Below are 19,285 nucleotides of genomic sequence, written 5' to 3'. Positions count from 1 at the left end.
GAAAAAACACTACAAAGGGAGAGCTCAATGCTCCAGGGTCCTGCTTGCAGGAGCCGGAAAAAAGAACGGAAACTAAGTTGGACCTGCTATGCATTCTGGGATACTGGGAGAAGGTTCTGGAAGATTCTCTTAAAGGCACAGTATCCTGTTTTGAGCCACATAATGGCAGCCTATGGGGCTTGTCTGTCCAGGTTCTTCTCTCTATCATTCCTGAGGGATTTTGCTGTTAAAGCAAGGGAAATCTGTACAGGCTTTTGCTGTTTTGTGGATTTTATGGTGGAATTTCTAGTTGAAGTACTGGACAGTGTAGCCTTTTTAGGCTGCATTATCTGTCTTTAAATTCTCTCTTAAGTGTCTATGCTTTTCTGCATTTTTTGACACTATAAGAGATTATTTTTGATTGCTCCGGGGTCCACGCACATGGGCGGGACTATTCACTAGATTATGACTATAACAGAGATCCCCTACTACAGAAATATATTTACTGGAAAAATCAAAAGTTGCAGGGATATTATAGTTAGGCTCACATTTCACTTCTACGAAATCGGTAAAATTCAGCGGTAATAGTTAGCTGAGCTAACTATAATTTATGCCCCTGCAATGCACTGCTTATGACCTCACATATTACATCACTCATGACATGATCAGTAACATCACAGATGACAACAAAATGGGTGGGGTGCATGGCCCACCTCCTTGATCTCTTAAGGCCCCCGAGGACCTCATTTCCAGGGCAGATTCACATGCTATTTCCTGGGGAGCCCACCCCCAGGACACAGTGGTGTCCCTGCATGCACCGGCAAGGAAATATGTGTTTTCTCCCACTTGGCAGGAGCATTTTTTAATCTTCTGCCATGCAGGAGCAAACACAAAGTCTGCTCCCAGCAGGCGGGATCTTTTAAAATACTCTAGCCAGCTGGGAGAAGACTTATGGTCTTTTTCCCTGCTGATGCGGGCAGGGAAACAGATCAAAAATATTGTGCCTGGCTGGGGGGAGGGATCAATGCTGGTTCCGCTGCATGAGGGGAGCTGACTGGGGCCACAGGGCTCCTCCCATGACCCCTGAGTTCATGGTGGGTGCCCTGAGTGGGCACCATGTCACCCACCTTTAAAATGCGCGGGCCTCAGAGGATTGGGTCGCCAGGGCCAGAAAAGACTCATAGAGGGGCACTTCCCCAGGGCCACTGCAACAATGAATGGTCTCCAGGGGTCATGGTCTCCTGGTCAAATGCGTGGGTATCCTAGAAGCACCTGGGGTGGAGGTGGGATCTTCTAATTCTAATGCCCCCCCTAATCCCACACAGAATGGCACAACTCAAACTGTCCCTAAAATATTTTTGTAGCCCATGGATACAAAGGATCTTACACCGACACCAAACCGTTTAGACACTCAACTAGATGCTGTAGTGGCAATTCATTCAAAAACACACACTGGATCGGACCCCAATCATATTGTCAACTCATCTATTCCATGCAGCAACCGATCTGCCCCATTACAGAGCCCTACCAAAAATAGAGAAAGATGCAATGAGAACCCCTGGAGCACCCAAGTTAACAATATTGCAGCTCCCACCCAGTGTGCCCTGGATTGTGTGAATGAATTAAAAACAGAAGTGTCTGCCCTGAAAACCACGATAAGCGATCTCGAGGATTATGAGAGAACTACTTGCCCTAAATAAACCGACATCCATGTGGACAAAAAGCACAGACCAATCCGATTAATCAACCTGCTAGTAGGTCAAGTCACGAACCATCTGCGGGAAACAGGCAGATTCCCCTGTCATCTTCATCATTGAATCATGAGTCCGCATCAGAGGGCAAGGGTATAATGAATTGGACTTCGGAAAAGAACATTTCATCTAATTCACATTGGGGTAAGTTAGGAATGGGGCTGGAGCCTCCCATTAGACCACGGAGGGCTGGGTTAGTTTGACTCTCAACTAGTACGGGCATCGAGCAAAGACCCCCCCCCCACTGCTTGGAATTTAGCAACTGCTAATCCCTGTACAGTCTTAATGACCAATGTACAAAAATTAGCCCCACAACTAGTCTACGAGGGTTAAGACTCCTTGAGAAATAATTCAGAAAAGGGGGTGGTGATGAACAGAGTGTCTGAATTAAGCAGACCACTCTTACCCAGTCCAAAGATCAGGGCTTGATCCATCACCGTTATTTATCTCACTGCCCCATCCCAGCTTGAGAAATAAGGCTATCCACTGGATAATGTATGTAAGAGGGTGCAGCTCTCTAATCAGGGAGGATATTGTTTAGGTCAAAAGGAACAAGGCCCATTCTCCCCCCTATGATTGCCTCAAACTGACCTTGGCCAACAACAGATTGGCTGAAGATCTAATAGCCCCTGAGTTTAGAACTTGCTCTCCAACATCTTCAGCTATTCAATTTAGACAACACCAATTGCCTACTGATCAACCACAGGTGGCCATCCAATGCTTGAAGGGACTGTCACCTGAGTCATCGCTGAGGGAGGTAGATTGACTCCCTGTGCAAAGCGGGCAGATCAATGACCAACTTTCCAGTGTATTCCAAGACGCACTGAAGGGTTCTCCCACAACACCTAAGGCCATACCACTCCCAGTAGAGCAATCAAGAGTGGCTAGCTATGCTATAGGTATTAGTAACCAGGAGGTGCTGGGTCTACCATATACTAACCCAGCAACCCCATATTCGAGCAAACCAGGAAAAGGATGGTCTGCCATGGGAAACCGCAGGAATCACAAGGCGACGCCAAGCCTAAATAATTATATGAATACGGAAGCACCTTCATCGTTCTCAATGATCTTTTGGAATGTGGCTGATATTAAGAGCAAGTAATTGCTTCTGCACTGGAATGAGCTCATAGAAAACTACTATGTATGCCTATTCCAAGAGACCTGAAGCACAACTCCAGTGTATAAGACGGGTTTTGCTAGCTTTTGTGTACCAACAATTGAAAACTGTTCTATTAATATGTGTCAAGTTAGGATTCTGTAGCAACATATTACTACTATCGCGAAAAACACAGATATCATGGGTATTTGCCTTTGGAGATGTATAACTAATATTATTGATGTCTATAATGTTTATGTGTGAGGTACTAGAGAAGGCAGACCATCAGCGACCATTGTAGCGCTGCAGGAGCTTTTGAGTGAGAGAAATTCTTTCCCACCCCTAATACTAGCAGAGGATTTTAATACAACTTTTGAACCGCTTGATAGAGATGAGATGCTAGAAGCCCTAGATGAAGAGAAGAAGTGGAAGGTCCCTACCCTGGACCTGAAGCCAGTTAAAAAGTGGATCCAAATAGTCTTACAAGTTAAAGCTTTGACTCTCAGGTTTGGCCTCAGAATAGCAAATGGCAGGACTAAACCAGATAAGTCCGGGGCCAACACCTTTAATAGACCGGGATCCCAAACCAGTACTGATTACATCCTGTTAGACCTAAAGATGTGGCATAAAGTAAAAGAGTTGGCAGTTGGTGAAACATCGGATAGTGATCATAACCTTCTTTGCTGATGGAAGAGGTGTGGCGCAGCGGCCAGGACGACTGACGCTGGAATCTGGGGCTCACGGTTCGATCCCCGGCACCAGGGGCAGGTCAGCACCGTGTGACTCTGGGCAATAGCTTGCTTAATCTTCCCGACGGCCCCCAGTGCCGGGACACCACTTCGGAGGTAGCTGTGCACTTTACAAATACTGGTATTTCATTTCATTTATCAATGCTACCATTAAGGGCTGCTCCAATTGCTTTGCCAGAGTCCCATGGGCTTGTAACTAAAAATGTTTGTCCATCCAATGACAGGCGCCATCTCAAATGGCAGAAGATAGCCATTGACCAAGACAAATTAAGAGGCATACAGAATGACTTGGTGTCCTTCACAGCTGACGCTACTGCACTAGAGGCAGCAGAAGAGGGAAGGGTGGAAGTCACAAGCATCCACCGCCGCTTCTCTAATCGATTAGGCTACCATTTCGTAGCTCAGAAGAACTCTAAGGATTTGAGGCCTTTTAAGAATAGAAAGCAGACATGGTATAATAAGGCCTGCAGGCACTCCAGAATGCTATTAGTACTTGCAGTTAAAGCTAAAGACCTCGAGGGGACAGGAACTACCAGGAAGGCCTACAAGTTGGAGTTATGGAAAGCTAAGAGGGACTGGGATGAAGTCAGAAGGCAGTCCTTTGAGGATGCATGCAAATCTAGAGACCAGAAAACATTTTGGTCACTAATGGCGCGGAGTGATGAGACCGGTTACGCTGAACCAGACAACAACATCCCCTCTTCAGCTTAGCATACCTACTTTTCCAACTTGTATACTGAATGTAAAGTGCCTTTGTCACCTGCACTGCCCCTTAGAAGGAACCCTGAAACTAATAGGGTCCTTTTTACCAAGCAAAACGTCTCAGCCGCAATTAGTATCATCGTCCTGTCTAAAGCGCCGGGCCCTGATGAAATACCAGGTGATCTTTTGCTCTCGGAGCTCCCCGGCTGGAAACAATACATGTATATCCTATTTAATGCCATAGCTGAAGGTGCCCCATCCCAGATTCTTGGAATCTGTATACAAAAAAGGTTGTATTAGTATACAAAAAAGGTGACAAGTCCTCCCCCTGCAACTATAGGCCTCTCAGCCGGATTGATACAATACAGAAGGGTTTTAGTAGGGCTCTCCTTGGTAAAATACAGGAATGGGCTAATGCTAATGAAATCTGATCCACATTTCAAGCAGGGTTGAGAGATAAAACTAGGACCATATTTATTTATTTTTATTTATAACGTTTTATATAGCACGATCCCGAAGGATATCAGAGCGCTTTACAAAAGGGTGGAAGAAAGGTAATAAATGCAATATCGACATCAAGTAGGAATAACAAACAAGAATAATCACATGATTACAAGACAAAGGCGTCACCTATGAATTGTTATGGGTCAAAAAATGTAAATATTGACAACCATGGATTTTTATAAACAATTAAAAAAACACCAGAATTTATGCCACAAAGAAACTAAAAATAGGAAAGTCTACTTATAATCATGTTAGTCCACTCTGTTTAAACTGTAGCTAAATATGATTTTATGAGTTGGCTCATTTAGGGTCAACATACGAGTTTGCTGTTGATCCTGCACTTTTTAAGGCGCACTACAAAATGTATTTATATGGAAATGCATGCGTTGGCTTCATTTGTGTTATACTAATGATGACACAGGTAACCATGATATACTCATGATAAAGCTGATCATGTCAGTGACCACTCACTATATAGGAGCCATATGCTTTAACTGCCTCTAAATGTTCTCCGCAGATATAGCTTCTATTCTGAACAAGGTGCGCTTACTGCAAGGAAACCATAGATGGCCTAACAGTAAGTTTGTGACCCTGGCCCCACAAAAGCGTATGACATGTTTGGGTTCATTGCTGCAGTCTGTCACTATGTGATTTTTGATCAGCAATCCTGTTTGACTTGGCATCTTTGGTGTGGTTTCCCCTGACCTTTGGCATCTACCTCCTGTATTTTTGATGCTGTGCTGGATTTTGTTTTTGCTGGCTCAGATGCTTTGGGCACTTTGCCACTGATGATCAGTGTCAAAGTGCATGTGCTCCCGGTGCAAATTGTTATTACAATTGGTTCTCCCTGATTGGCATATCTAATTTACTGGTAAGTCCCTAGTTAAGTGCACTGACTCTGCCAGGGCCTGTAAATCAAATACTACTAGTGGGCCTGCCGCACTGATTGTGCCACCCACGAGTAGCCCTGAAAAGGTATCTCAGACCTGCCACTGCAGTTTGTTAACTGCCATGTCAACCTAGCAAGTGCATCCACTTGCCAGGCCCTAACCTCCTCTCTTCTTACATGTAAGGCACTCCTATGGTAGGCCCAGGGTAACCTCCTGGGCAGGGTGCAGTGTATGTGAAAGGTAGGACATGTACTGGTGTGTGTGACATGTCCTGATAGTGAAATACTGCCAATTTCGTTTTTCACTATTAAAAGGCTATTTGTCCCCTAGTATAGAATGGGAAATGCTTTATAACATCTTACAAGTATAACTTCCCATTGGGACAAGATAGAGAATTAAACTTTAGGCTCTCTGTACTCAGAATTTAATAACACATCTTTTAGTAAAGATTGGTTTTGAATTGTGTGTTTGAAAATGCCACTTTTAGAAAGTATTCTCAAACAAGGGGGTTTACCTAGACCTCTAATATGAATTCAAATAACTGATTTTTAAGCAAGGATAAACATAATTTATTAGTAAATCCCAACAATTATTTTTGTGTCATTTTTCTTTTTAAACATATATCAAGAACATTTTTAGGCGGAGCAAAAAAACGTCGTCAACTTCACGTATTGCCATACATTTTTCAACATACTATACAACAAATTAATATTCTGTACAGTGAAAAACATGAAAAATGGCCATATAATCATACAAAAAACTGTGTTTCAAAATCACAAATGTATATATAGAAAAAATTACCAAAACAGTGAACAAAAAGAATTTTTCAATGTAAATGTAAATGTAAATGTACAGGAATTTATATAGCGCAAATCACCAAGCGGTTTCTAAGCGCTTGCTTAGGGAACCCGTCCTGGTATTCCCCTGTGAGATAACCCCAGCAGGGTATCCGCAAGGTGAAAGCCAGGCATCCCGCCGCGAGGGGCCGTTGTGGAGATTAAGCAAGCTATTGCCCAGAGTCGCAGAGTGTGAACCCGTGAATCGAGTAGGCCCCGGAGCGAGAATTGTCGAGTCCATGGACATTTTAGGACTCAAGACCCCGCCGAGCCGGGAATTGAACCCTGGTCCCGGGCTGACCTCTGCTTCCAGGTCTGCCTCCTCTACCCAGTGAGCCACACTTCTCCTAATTGCGTCTAATTGCGTCTAATTTATATGGGGCGAACAGAGGGAATTTTGGGCTGCCGCCCTAGGTCCTGTTGGAATCTCAAAATGTCTTTTTTTTGGTACAGGACAAAAACTGACATGTAACCGTCAGCTGCAACAAACCCCGTTTAAGAACAAATCAACTTTTACACCGGTCATGATTAGAGATGGGATCGACATTTTTAATGATCATGTGGTACAAGACATCAAGAATCTTAACATTAGGATACAAAATCAAAAAAACAAGATGAAAAATAATAATATACAATATCGCCAATTGATTTCCAAATTGCAACAAAATGATAACATTAAAATTCGAGGTTAAGATAAAGGGTGAAATGTAGTCTTATGGAAAAAACAAGACTATATGGAGGAAGCATCGTCACAGCTAAATGACAGGGCATGTTATCGTACCAGCAACATTTTAGCACTCAAGGGAATATATGGAGAATTGATAACAAAAGATGAATATAAGTTCATTAGGAAAGACAACCCAAAGGTACCAAACATTTACTTCATCCCTAAAATACATAAGAGTGCAAACAAACCCCCAGGAAGGCCAATTATGTTGGCTTAAAACAGCTTGCTAGAAAATATCTCGATATATGTTGATTATTTTTTACAAGACTACGTAAAAGAGTTCCCATCTTACATAAGGGATACAAGTGATTTTATTCTAAAAACCAAAGATTTTAAATGGAAAAAGAACTATCTCTTAATGACTCTTGATGTAGTATCATTGTATACTTGTATCAATCATATTGACGGATTGCGTGCACTGTAATTCTACCTGAAGTCAAATGAGAACGTGTTAACCCCCCATGATGATATGTTGATAAACACGATTAGTTTTTGCCTAAATAATAATGTTTTCTTGTTTGACAAAACGTATTATCAACAGATGCACGGAGTCGCAATGGGAGCCAGCTTATCCCCCAGTTATGCCTGTTTGTTCATGGGCTGGTGCCAAAAGCTGGTTTTGAAGGTAAAACACAATGACTATATGATGAGCAATGTAAAAGCATATTTTCGGTATATTTATGATCTGTTCGTTGTTTGGGAAGGAACAAAGGAAGAGGCTAACTGCTACTTTAAGTGAAAGGAATATTCACTTTTTAGATGTGGAAATTTATATAGCCAACAACACCTTGGAAACCAGAATGTTTAGAAAAGAGACAGCCGGTAACTCTGTGTTGCACTCGAGCAGTTTCCATCCACGACATCTAATCGAAAGTATACCCTATGGGGAAATGATTACTCAACAGGAAAGCAAAAAGAGATTCCTTGAAAGGGGATATTCCAGAAAAACAGTGGAGGCCGCAATCAAAAAATCTAACGATAAAGAAAGATCCCTTCTCTTACAAACTAAGAATGCAAGTCAAATGAAAAAGGACCAATCACCTCCAGATGTTAGATTAATTTTAACTTACAATGCCCAACAGCGAGAAATCCAAAACATAATGCAACGCAACTGGTCAATAGTTCAAAGCGACCCAAATAATTGGTGAGAGTATGCCAAAAAGGTTAGGAATAACCTATAAGAGAGCCCCAATCATGCATAACAGCTTGGTAAGCAGTAACCCTGAAGTGAGTGAACCAAGACAATGGTGGCTGCAAAATGGCTTTACTAAATGCAAAAGTTGTAAGGCATTCCAATATGGGGTTAACACGAAATCTTTTAGGTCAGCTTTTAGCTAACAAATCCAAATGATCAATAAGACCTTAACTTGTAAGATCGAGTATGTAATCTATGTCTTAGAATGTAGTTGCAATCTGAAATATGTGGGCAGCACTAAGCTGCCTGCCCACAAAAGAATTTTGCAACATATAAGAGCTATCTGCAATGACGATCATACTTACCCAGTTGCAAGGCATTTTAAGGAAAAGCACAAGAATAACCTTAATGATTTCTCGTATTATTTAATTGACACCATCCCCCCAACAGAAGAGGAGGAGATAGGGAGGATCAGTTAAGAAATATGGAAACTAAATCAATTTTGAACCTTGACAGTAAGATCCCAGGGGGTTTAAATACCACAGAGGATCTTTACACATGCCTATAAAAGCAAAATGAGTAGTAATATAAACTTTGATTTTTCAATCCAAACGATCTGAAGGGTTAAATAAGAGTACTGAACAGAAATGGGCCGCCGAACCAACCCCAACCACGGAGATAGTGGTGTTTTAACCATGTAACTGTTTAAAAAAAGAAAGTTTATGACATGATAAAATCAAAACAATAAGTTTGTAATTGTAGTATTTGCACTATCTAGGATCTGCACATTGTAACTCATTTATGTTTAGTGATATGTTTTGCACTGGTGATAGAGGATACAAATTTCAGATAAACAAGGCAGTAGACTACGGTAAATTTAGTAAATAAACAGGCTTTATTATGGATTTTAATAAGTAAATGTTTACCTTAGGTGAAAACAATGCATTTATGCGACAATTATGAATTAAAAAGTTTTCCTGCCCACAAGAATTCATGGACAGCTTATATTAACAGGCTTCTAAAGTTTTAAAACTGAATATTTATATATTTATATCTATTTATTCCACGTTCTTGAACAATGACGGATTTTAACATAAATTAACTTTATTGACGTTGGGTTTTTAGACAAAAAACCAGCACAACAATTTTAAGCTTTATTTATGGATATATTATCTATTTATAAAGTATGTTTGTGTATTATATGTAAAGGCAGCTATTGTAAAGACAAAAATCTTATTTATCCTATTTAATTGCCAATACAGTTGTATGTGTCTTGTAAAGCGCACTGTTGCCCTGAGGCGTCGTGGCGGTGTAGACCGCTTGGGAACACGTCCTGGCTATCCCTGTGAGATGGTCCCTACTGGGTATCTCCAAGGTGAAACCAGGCATCCCCGGCGAATGTGGGGGGCCGTTGTAGAGATGAGGCAAGCTAATGCCCAGAGTTGCAGAGTGTGATCCCTGGTTAGAATAGGCACCGAGGCGAGAATTATCGAGTCCGCTGACCCTGGTCCACGACCCTGCCGCGTCGGGAATTGAACCCTGGTCCCGGGCCGTTCTCTGCTTCCGGGTCTGCCGCCTCTGCTTCCGGGTCTGCCGTCTGTCGCCGCCAGTGAGCCACACCACATTACACCACTCAGTTTGAGGTAATATGGAAATACTTTATTGGGTATTTCCTTTATGTCTACACGCCGACTTCAAAGTAATTGTTGCACTTGTCACTTTAAAAGGGGTGTCAGAATGGTTGAGCGTTGTCATGTGATCAAGGTCTTCGGACTGAAACGCGTTATGGCCGACTTCTGAATAAAGAAGAAATTTGAGCACTTACTCTGTGGTCCGTGCCTGCTCTTCACCCGACAGAAGGGGCTTTGGAGGAGGCAGGTTCTTGGGATATGGATATGGATATGGATGTTGTGTCCCTTCGGTCTCTCTGCAGTGGTGAAGAGCCTTTTTCTTTGATATATACATATACATATACATATATACACATATATACACATATACATATATGTATATATACACACTTGCATTAATAACAAAACAGATGCAGTGGAAGAAAGTCTCCCATGTTAACTTTGATCAATATTTTCTCAGTTCTGTTTCAACATTTTTACAAAAATAGACATGTAATACAGCAGCAAAATTAGTTTACCTTTACAATCTTTGCTTTTTCATACGTAGAGGTTTGAACATTGAAACACATACACACAGTCAAAGTGGTAAGTGTTGTGCAGAAACATTTCATAACCTTATCTTCCAAAATGAAATGGAAATTATTGGGGGGTGAATGGGGTGAATTGAAGCTTCTTTTTTGCCATTAAATGTTTTTATTATGGTTTGGTACCTTTCGTTTTGATTTAAGTTTGAATGCATACATAGTAAGGGTATGGATATATTGTAGGTCAGTGGCTCGATAAGGGGCTTTTGCCCCAGATTCAAATTGTATTTAGAAGTTCAAAACTGTATAATCGAAAACACAGAGGTAAAGTGATGCAAGTGTTTCAAATTCACAGCTTAACAAGCTACAGAATGTGGCAATCAAGGTAGTCTTGCAACCTTATCCCCCTCATCAATTCGGTTATAACATAACATGAAACAACGTGGATTTGCAGAGTGCATATTCACCCAGAATGGTATCTGGGCACTGAATAAAAGATATATTTTGCCGAATTAAATGTTGCTCAGTTGGTCCATCTTGGAAAGATGTAAGGCGGAGCTCCCCACCTTGTTATGAACCTGTGTCTATGAGGTCAAATACACGTCCATGCAGTGGATGTATCAGTCTACTTAAGACACAAGATTCAGCCTAAATCAGATATCCTTACTAAGAGGACATTTCTAATGGCCTATTCTAGGATATATAAACATGGTGGGCTATTAAAATGGGAATTAGATAGAGAGGTCAGCAACATGGCATATCACTCCACAATTGACAGACAGCACAGAGAGGAAGTAGCACTACGCCATAGCTGCAGACTTTGGAATTGGGGAACCAGGTTGGAGTCTCTGAGTCAGCTCAACATCCAGTGAGTTTGAGCAAGTCAAAAAATGAACGTGTTTTTGTGTAATGTAAAAAGCCTTAATACCTTCAGGTCGACATTGCGCTACATAAAACTGCATAAAAACAAAATAATGACAAGGAGCACTGGTGGGGTAGCATTCTGGAAAAATTCCCTCATCTGGAAAAGAAAAATAGCATAGCACAGTCCGCAGATGAAACAGAACCAGATGCAAAAGGGGGACAGTAACTGATATATACGGACTACACAAAACACATCAAATAAATATGCATACACAATGTGCAGCTTTTTGTTTGACCCTATAAACTTAGTAAGATAACATATTTGCATTTATGTGAAATAAGTGATTTATATTACCGAAGTTTAAGCAGATCCTTCGCCGTGAGTGATTGTCTCAGATCTGGGTTTCCTGTGAGCTTCAGCTGGTTTAGACCATTCAGTCCTCCGGTTGGAAAATAAGTCAGTTCATTGAAACTTAAATCCCTTAAATCAATGAAAAGACATGCTGTAAGCAAAATCAAGCATGATTCACTGAATACACTATCAACTTTCTTTGCCAGTTCCTAGTGATCATGTAGCCTGAGACAAATGGCAGACTAAGAGCACAGTTGAGAATGCACAAATTAAACCATTTCACAAGAAATTCAGACAACACTGATTAAAAAATCATGATAGGAACTACACTGACCCAAAACCACATATACTAGACTTTAACAGATGCAGATTGTATTTGCTGTAAATGATTTTAGTTTGGTTAGGAACTAACTAGTGGAGTATACATGCCATCTCCTGAAAATGCTATGATCTGTGGAACAGTCTGGGAAAACCACAGGATAGATATATACTTGTCAGAGGGCCTCAGACATCCTCTTCCTGTTAAAGACATAGCTCTTCAACTTTAGTAAAACATAAACCACACACAGAAATCTGTGAAAAAAGTGAATAATTAATTGGGGTAGATGGTAGTCACAAGTAATAAGGTTACTATCTTGTTAGGTCCACTTAAAGGAGTCAAGCTCAGCCTCTGCTCAATATGAATTGAGCAGACACCCTTAACTTTAAAATATATGTAAAGAACTTAGAAGTACCAAGATAACTAATATGTCACAGACACAACAGAATAAAAATCCCATTCAGATTTATAAAAATTGAGAATAATTTAATGAACAAAATGACACCAAATAAACAAAAATCCTATCAGGGGAACCGGCAATCTGAAGTTTTAGAGTTTTAAGTAAAAAATAATGCCAAAAAAACAAAACACCCATTGTAGTCAATGATCCTGATAGACGTGGACTTAGGCAGGATTTCATACAGACCACAATCGATCACTGATCAAAAGCAACCAAGTTTGACACGGTTGGAGGTTTTACCTCGGGACTTTGCTTTTTTCAAAATCCTTCAGCGGCAAAGGCAGCATTGTGTAGCCAAAAAGGACTACACAATGTTGGATCAGCTTTGGCTGAAGTCCTGATGAAGCCATTTTTTTGGGAGGGGGGAGGGGGACTGAGCAAGAGAAATTCAAATTTATTGCAAAGGGAAGTCCTCTCTATGGCCGCATAATTTTGGCACCTTTGCCCAGTGAAGATTTCTACCTTCGGACTTAGTCTCTTTAGTTGAGCTCAGAATCCTCCAGTGGAGCAAGGCTGCAAGCTGTAGCCAAAGAGTGCTCCACAAGGCCAGATTCCTTCTTATTGAGGTCCAGCTGAACTGGAGTTGCTGCTGTGCAGAAGCTCTGAGGGGGTAAACCTGTTTCTTCGCCCAGCACCAACATACCTTGGCTTGATGGACTAGGCCAGTTTGTCCAAAGAAATTCTACGTTACAGGTTTTTCCGTGATGTTGGGAGGAAAAGTCTACTTTGACACAGCTAAGGGTCCTACAACCTTAGGACCAGTACTTGGGGCAAAGACTCTCACCCGTAAATCACAACAGCCTTACCTGTGAATCGGATCGAGGCACAAGAGAAGCGTATCCCAGGCGGACCAACAACCAGGGAACACAGACACCGCTCCCTTCAGGCGCGCCCGCCGCCCCGGGACTCCATATCCCGGCAGCCTTTGCGGCGGCGCGTTCCCCGACGCGGAATACGCGCCAGGAGGGGCTAGATAAGCAGCAAGCCCTCAGCGTCGCGGGACGCCCGGGGCTAAGCCCGGGCAAAGGGCGGGCCCTCTGTGGCCCTCAGAGGCACGAAAAGGCCAGGCAAGGCCACCTCCCTGACATTAGCTGTATCAAGCTGCTAAGGTACTGTATTCGTTGATCCTTTGTTAAGTACGTGTCTACGTTATGACATGAGCTGATTTGAAAAGTGTATTCTGTTGCATGATAGTCACACCCTGCCGTCCTGCTAACATTGTGCAAAATCAGCGGTGCTAACCCCTTGAGAACCTTTAAAAGCCAGTTGTAAATATGGGGAAAAAATTGGTACCTGCAGCCACTGAGCCACTCAATACTTTAGATTCCTATTTAGTACAAGTGGTCAGCAAGATTAACAATGAGAGAAGGCAATCCCTAGGTTTGAGCCAATCGCCAATTCTGCTCCCAGAAAGCCCTCCCTCAAGTGCATTAAGTGTATTAATGCCCGACATACCGTTAGAAAACCCTCTTATAAACATATCAGATCCTAATCCTCAAGAAAATGGCAATGAGGGTGAAGACTCAGACCCACCAGCAGATTTGTCAGTAAACGTAGCCTCTGACTCCAACCATCAGATAGGTACAGTAGATGAAGTTCTATCACCCCAGCTGCCTGTTGCACGGGCTGTGAGAACCTGTAGAAAATTTCAGGCAAAGCGTGGGGGGGAGACAGCAAGGCAGGAAAAAGCTGGCCACACCACCAAGACGTGAAGGGAAAAATGTGGAGCTTGATGTCGATGTGGAGTCAAGACGCATTATTGATGATGATCTATTTAATAGGATTCAAGACATGATAGATATGAAAATTAGGACAACTATTAAGCCTTTGATCGGGAAACTGGACAAACTAACTTTTGAGGTAAAAAAGTTGGGCGGGGCACAAAGTAAGTTGACTGAAGAGGTGGAGAACTTATCTACTCTCGTCACAAAACTCGTGGCCACGGATGCGGAGGACACCCCAATGGAAAGCTTAACACAGACTATCCCACAAGGGCAGCCACCGCCATTGCCATCATTACCTGCGCCTAGTCAGGATATAGTAGGAGACTCTCCCATTGTTCCACCTGTCGCTCCAGCAGGATTGCAACAAGAGGATGACTCAGCCCAATTTATCCTGGAAGCCTCACCAGTAGTACTCGTATTGGCAAACGTCCCTGCTCTTTCACAAGATAAAACAGAATCTAACCAAGGTCTAAAGGATAAAGCGTTACACTGGCTCACCAATAATATGCATATGGCATATCAACGGTCTGATCAACTAGCGGGGGATATTGTTATGACAAGGAGGGTATCATGGATTGGGAACAAGCCAAAAAAGTTTAAGGGGGACTGTGTAATCTTAAACTTCGCTAACGCAGAGGTACTCCCAAATATCCTGGCCAATATCTTTCCACCCCAACGACGAAGTGGTTCTATAATCCCCCTCACCCTTAAATTCTTTTATAGTGAGATCCAGTTTGCCACCTTCCCCAACATCCCCAGACCTAAGAGACACATAAATACCACTAGCTGGGGAGGGGATACCAGACCCCGATATAACAATGACCGTTTTCAACCTACGAATAACTATGAGACAGGAAGATTTAATTACCCGATCGAGTCAAATGCCAGAACAGTTATGGTACATGGGCCCACTACAAATGGTTGGGGTCCCGGCCTACAGGGATATGACCATAGAGGTCGGGGCAATGGGTTTATATCCCGGATGGGAAACGATCAGTCTATGATACGCCCAAATACCCCACGACCCATGTGGAACACAACAGCCAGTGGATGGGGCCAGGTAGCTACCCCTTTTGATTGGGGATTTGGAATGAGGAATAGGTACGGCCCTTTATCTAACTTAAATGACTGTGATTGACTCACGGACAGAATTGATTTGGCAATTGATGCTCTGAATATGCCACCACCCAAGAGAGGACAACACATTAATGATCAAGATCTTAGCGAGCCTACCCGCAAGGTAGCGATAGAGGGTCAAGTTACATTAAATCGTGACCATTTTCCTACACTAAACTGGTCGGAGGATTGTGCAAATCGGAGCCTGGTCTGCGATAATTCACAGAGTCTTTTGGAAGTGGGTATTAATGAGGGGACACAATCGCCACGAACAGTTGTAGGGGCTCTGGTGGGGAACCAAGAATTTAAGAAACCCACTGATTCCTGCAAGATTATAAGCTGGAACGTAGCAGGCCTAAATGCCAAACGACAGGATAAGGCTTGGTCAAGTTTTGTTTTAAACCATCATATTATTGCTCTCCAGGAAACCTGGGATACATCCACCAATCTTTGGTGGGATGGGTTCACTAGTTTTACTAAGCCAGCTGTCCCCAGTCGCATGGGAAGAGCTAAGGGAGGCCTTGTAATCTTGTTCTCTTTAGACTTAAAGGGAAGTTATAGGCAGATTAGCACCGACTCCCACAATATCCTAATGGTTGAAAGGGTGATTAACAACGCCAGCAGGACCATATACATAAATTTCTATAATTCAGGGAATAGTGACTATAGAGGTTGCAACATTGCTAACTTAGATAGCATTTTAAAAACAGTAAGCCAGAATATCAAGTATGTTTTCGAGTTCATTTTATTAGGCGATTTTAATATTCATTTGTGTAACCTAGCCTGTATGGAAAGTAGCGATGATGATGGGGACGCGGGTCCACAGGAACCCCACTTTGAACATTCCACAGAGGGGGAGGAGCTAGAAGAACTACTTGCTAACTTCGACTTGCATGAACCCGACGGGGGATTGAGACTGCCAACTTTTATGGGTGCCCAACAAGGCACAGTAATAGACTACATCTTTGTCTCACAAGGTATTCTAAACCGGACTATGGATTATCGCACAGTACAAATACATTTTAGCGACCATAACCCGGTAGTACTCGAAGTGGCCTGGGGAGCCCAGATGGGAGCACCTCCAATAATAGTAAAACTTGCCCACCCCTTGAGGACCACTGATCAAGATAGGCGAGTGAAATGGGCCAAAGTGATCCCGGAAGAATTTTATGCAAAAAATTTTCCTAAAATCAAGGACAAAGTAGAGATCTGTAAAAAACCTTGTGCGCAGGGCAAAGAAATAGTAGAGGCATTCGAGGTAATATGTGGCCAGGTGTCAAAGGATCTTTTAGCCAAGCCAAAAAAGGGAACCCCTGGAACCATGCGCTGGTTTGACTCAGCATGCTCAAATGCCCACAGATCACTGATGGTAGCTCTAAAAAATATTCCTAGGGTAAAAGAAGACATTACCAGATTAAGGAAAATCTACAAGTTAGCCATAAAGAAGCGTAAGGACACCATCAAACGCGAAGCATGGGAAAATCTCCTCTCAACGGCAGTGTTGAAGGACAGTAGGAAATTTTGGGAGATCATTAAACAGCCTTTATTTTCAGATGATAACAATGAACCCATGGACTGCGTGATCCCCGACGAAAAATGGCTGTCTCACTTTAAAAATGTTTACGGGGATGAGGATGAAGAAATTAAAGATGTCCCGTTGGGCATTGTAGCCCCCCGCCCCATCTTTTTTAACCCCCAAGAAGTGGAAAAAGCCATATTGGATACTACAAAGCACAAGGCACCCGGCCCTGATGGCGTCCCTGCTGACTTTTTTATGTATTCACCTAAACTGTGGGCAGAGGTTTTGACAAATGTGTTTAATGCAGTTAATGGTAACCCAGTCCCCGCCTCATGGGCTACATCCACTATCGTCCCTATTTTTAAAAATAAAGGCCAGCGGGATGATCCCGCCTGTTATAGGCCTATATCCCTCTTGGACTCAACTGTAAAAATCTTAGGCCGAGTCCTTCTATCTAGATTGAGGGAGAATGTGGAGAGCTGCGGCGGGCTTTCCGAGATACAATATGGCTTTAGAGAAAGAAAAGGAACCATTGAACAGTGCGTTAATTTGCATTTGCTTATCTCCAAATATACCGTGGCCAAGGAGGGGTCCGTGTTTCTTGCATTCATGGATCTCTCCTCGGCTTTTGACTTGGTCAATAGATCAAAGCTGTGGTTGATCCTGTTGGAGATGGGCATTGATGAAGCCTTGGTTGCGTTCATGGCCACTCTGCACCAGGAGCTCTTCGCAGCTGTACGTGTAACAAATGATGGTAGACGTACGCCCCTATTTAAATCCCTAAAGAGGGTACGGCAAGGCTGTATACTAGCCCCCTTGCTCTTTACCATCTACATCAATGGCCTGGCCGCACACCTACGGGGGCAGGAAGCCGACGTCCCGTATGCAGGAGGTGCCCAAATCCCGGCACTTCTGTATGCGGATGACGCTGTGCTGATCGCTCGCACGGGTGTCGGCCTCCAGCACCTTCTGGACGCCTTAGGTTCATTCATGGAGCGTCTGGACCTTAAGGTAAATGTATCTAAGTCCCATACAATGGTAATGGGGCGCGAGCGCAACAAAAAAAGACATAAAACATTTTATTGCAGGGGGGACCTCGTCTCTAAGGTATCCACATTCCCCTACTTAGGTGTATTGTTTGACCAGAAAGGGTCCTGGAGGCCACAGATAAGAGCAAAGAGGTTAGCTGTAATTAGATCGTCATCAGCACTCTTGGGCTTTGCTGGCAAGTTAGGGGCTAGGCCTATGGAAGCCCTCTTAAAAATCTACAAGTGTAAACCTGTGGCCATTGCGCTATATGGTTCCGCTTTGTGGGGGTATGTAAATTTAGATCTAATACAGAGAGCAGAGAATAGATTCATTAGAACCCTGCTTTCTGTACCACAGTCAACCCCAACTTACTCTATCCACAAAGAAGTGGGCCTACCTTATCTGTCAGATACATTGAGCATGTCCCCTCTGATCCTTTGGCTGAAAATGTGGATGAACGAGGAACTTCCCTTGAACCATAAAATTATGCACGATGTGCTGTCTCTGGACAAATTTAATAATATCCCATGGCTGGCCTATTTGGCTAAAACATTCACAGACCTGGGACGTCCGGAGCTTTTTTCCTCTCCAGAGAATATCAAGGCACAAGATATTGACTTTATAAAAAAGTCATTTAGGGAAAGGAAGGAAGCATGCCGAGAGGAATGTGAATTGGTGAAACCATCAGTAAGGGAAAATTGCCTTCTGGTTAGCTCATCCTCACTTGCATCTTACCTTAGTTTCGTTACAATCCCCTTTCACAGGTTTTTATTAACTAAGTTTAGATTTAATTTGTTACACTTCTATTTAGGTTCTTTTAAAAGCTGGCAGAAGCCGGATTTAGCCCCTCCCTGTAGCTGTGACCAGTTCTCTGTGCAGGATACAATGCATTTTGTTATGTTTTGTGGGTTGTACATAGAGCAGAGGAAAAAATATTTGTTCCCTATTTTGAAAGAGGCCGGCTTCACTCAAGTGAGACCGGCTCTGCTCTTTTTACAATTAATGTCTAATCCGCGCATCACTTTTTGCATAGCTAACTTTCTGGTAGCCGCCTCAAGGGCGAAAGCTGTCTGCCAAACTTCGCCTTAAAGTAAATGTTTTATTATGTATGTTCATCTTATGAATGTAATATTTTTTAACTGTGTATAATACTTTTTAAATTGTATATTTATATCATTGTTCTTAAGGAAAAGGAAGGAAAAAGCCTTGTATGAAATGTTTTTATCGTTTTCTTCTTTGTATGACTTTGAATAAGTTGAATAAAGATATTCTGTCTGACTTCTGACTCTCACCACCAGAGGCCACCAGCAGGGTCCAGGTCAGGTCCAGTTGGTCCTGGTCAGCTGAGCACTTCAGAGTAAAGGCTTATTGCAGCTTG

General features: G+C 42.6%; 1 protein-coding gene across 1 annotated transcript in view; it reads right to left on the bottom strand.

Moving 5' to 3' along the window:
• The window catches only part of LGR4 (leucine rich repeat containing G protein-coupled receptor 4), a 344,040-nt gene that overhangs the window by 31,516 nt on the left and 293,239 nt on the right, over window positions 1–19,285 (bottom strand). The window contains exon 15 of the mRNA XM_078684206.1: window positions 11,744–11,869. Coding sequence (XP_078540332.1) covers window positions 11,744–11,869 — 126 coding nt within the window. The remainder of the gene's footprint in view (window positions 1–11,743; window positions 11,870–19,285) is intronic.

The sequence above is a fragment of the Lissotriton helveticus genome, chromosome 3_2, assembly GCF_964261635.1.
Source record: "Lissotriton helveticus chromosome 3_2, aLisHel1.1, whole genome shotgun sequence".
Classification (NCBI taxonomy): Eukaryota; Metazoa; Chordata; class Amphibia; order Caudata; family Salamandridae; genus Lissotriton; species Lissotriton helveticus.
Note: the sequence above shows the minus strand (reverse complement) of the source record. Positions and strands in the feature narration are given on the sequence as shown.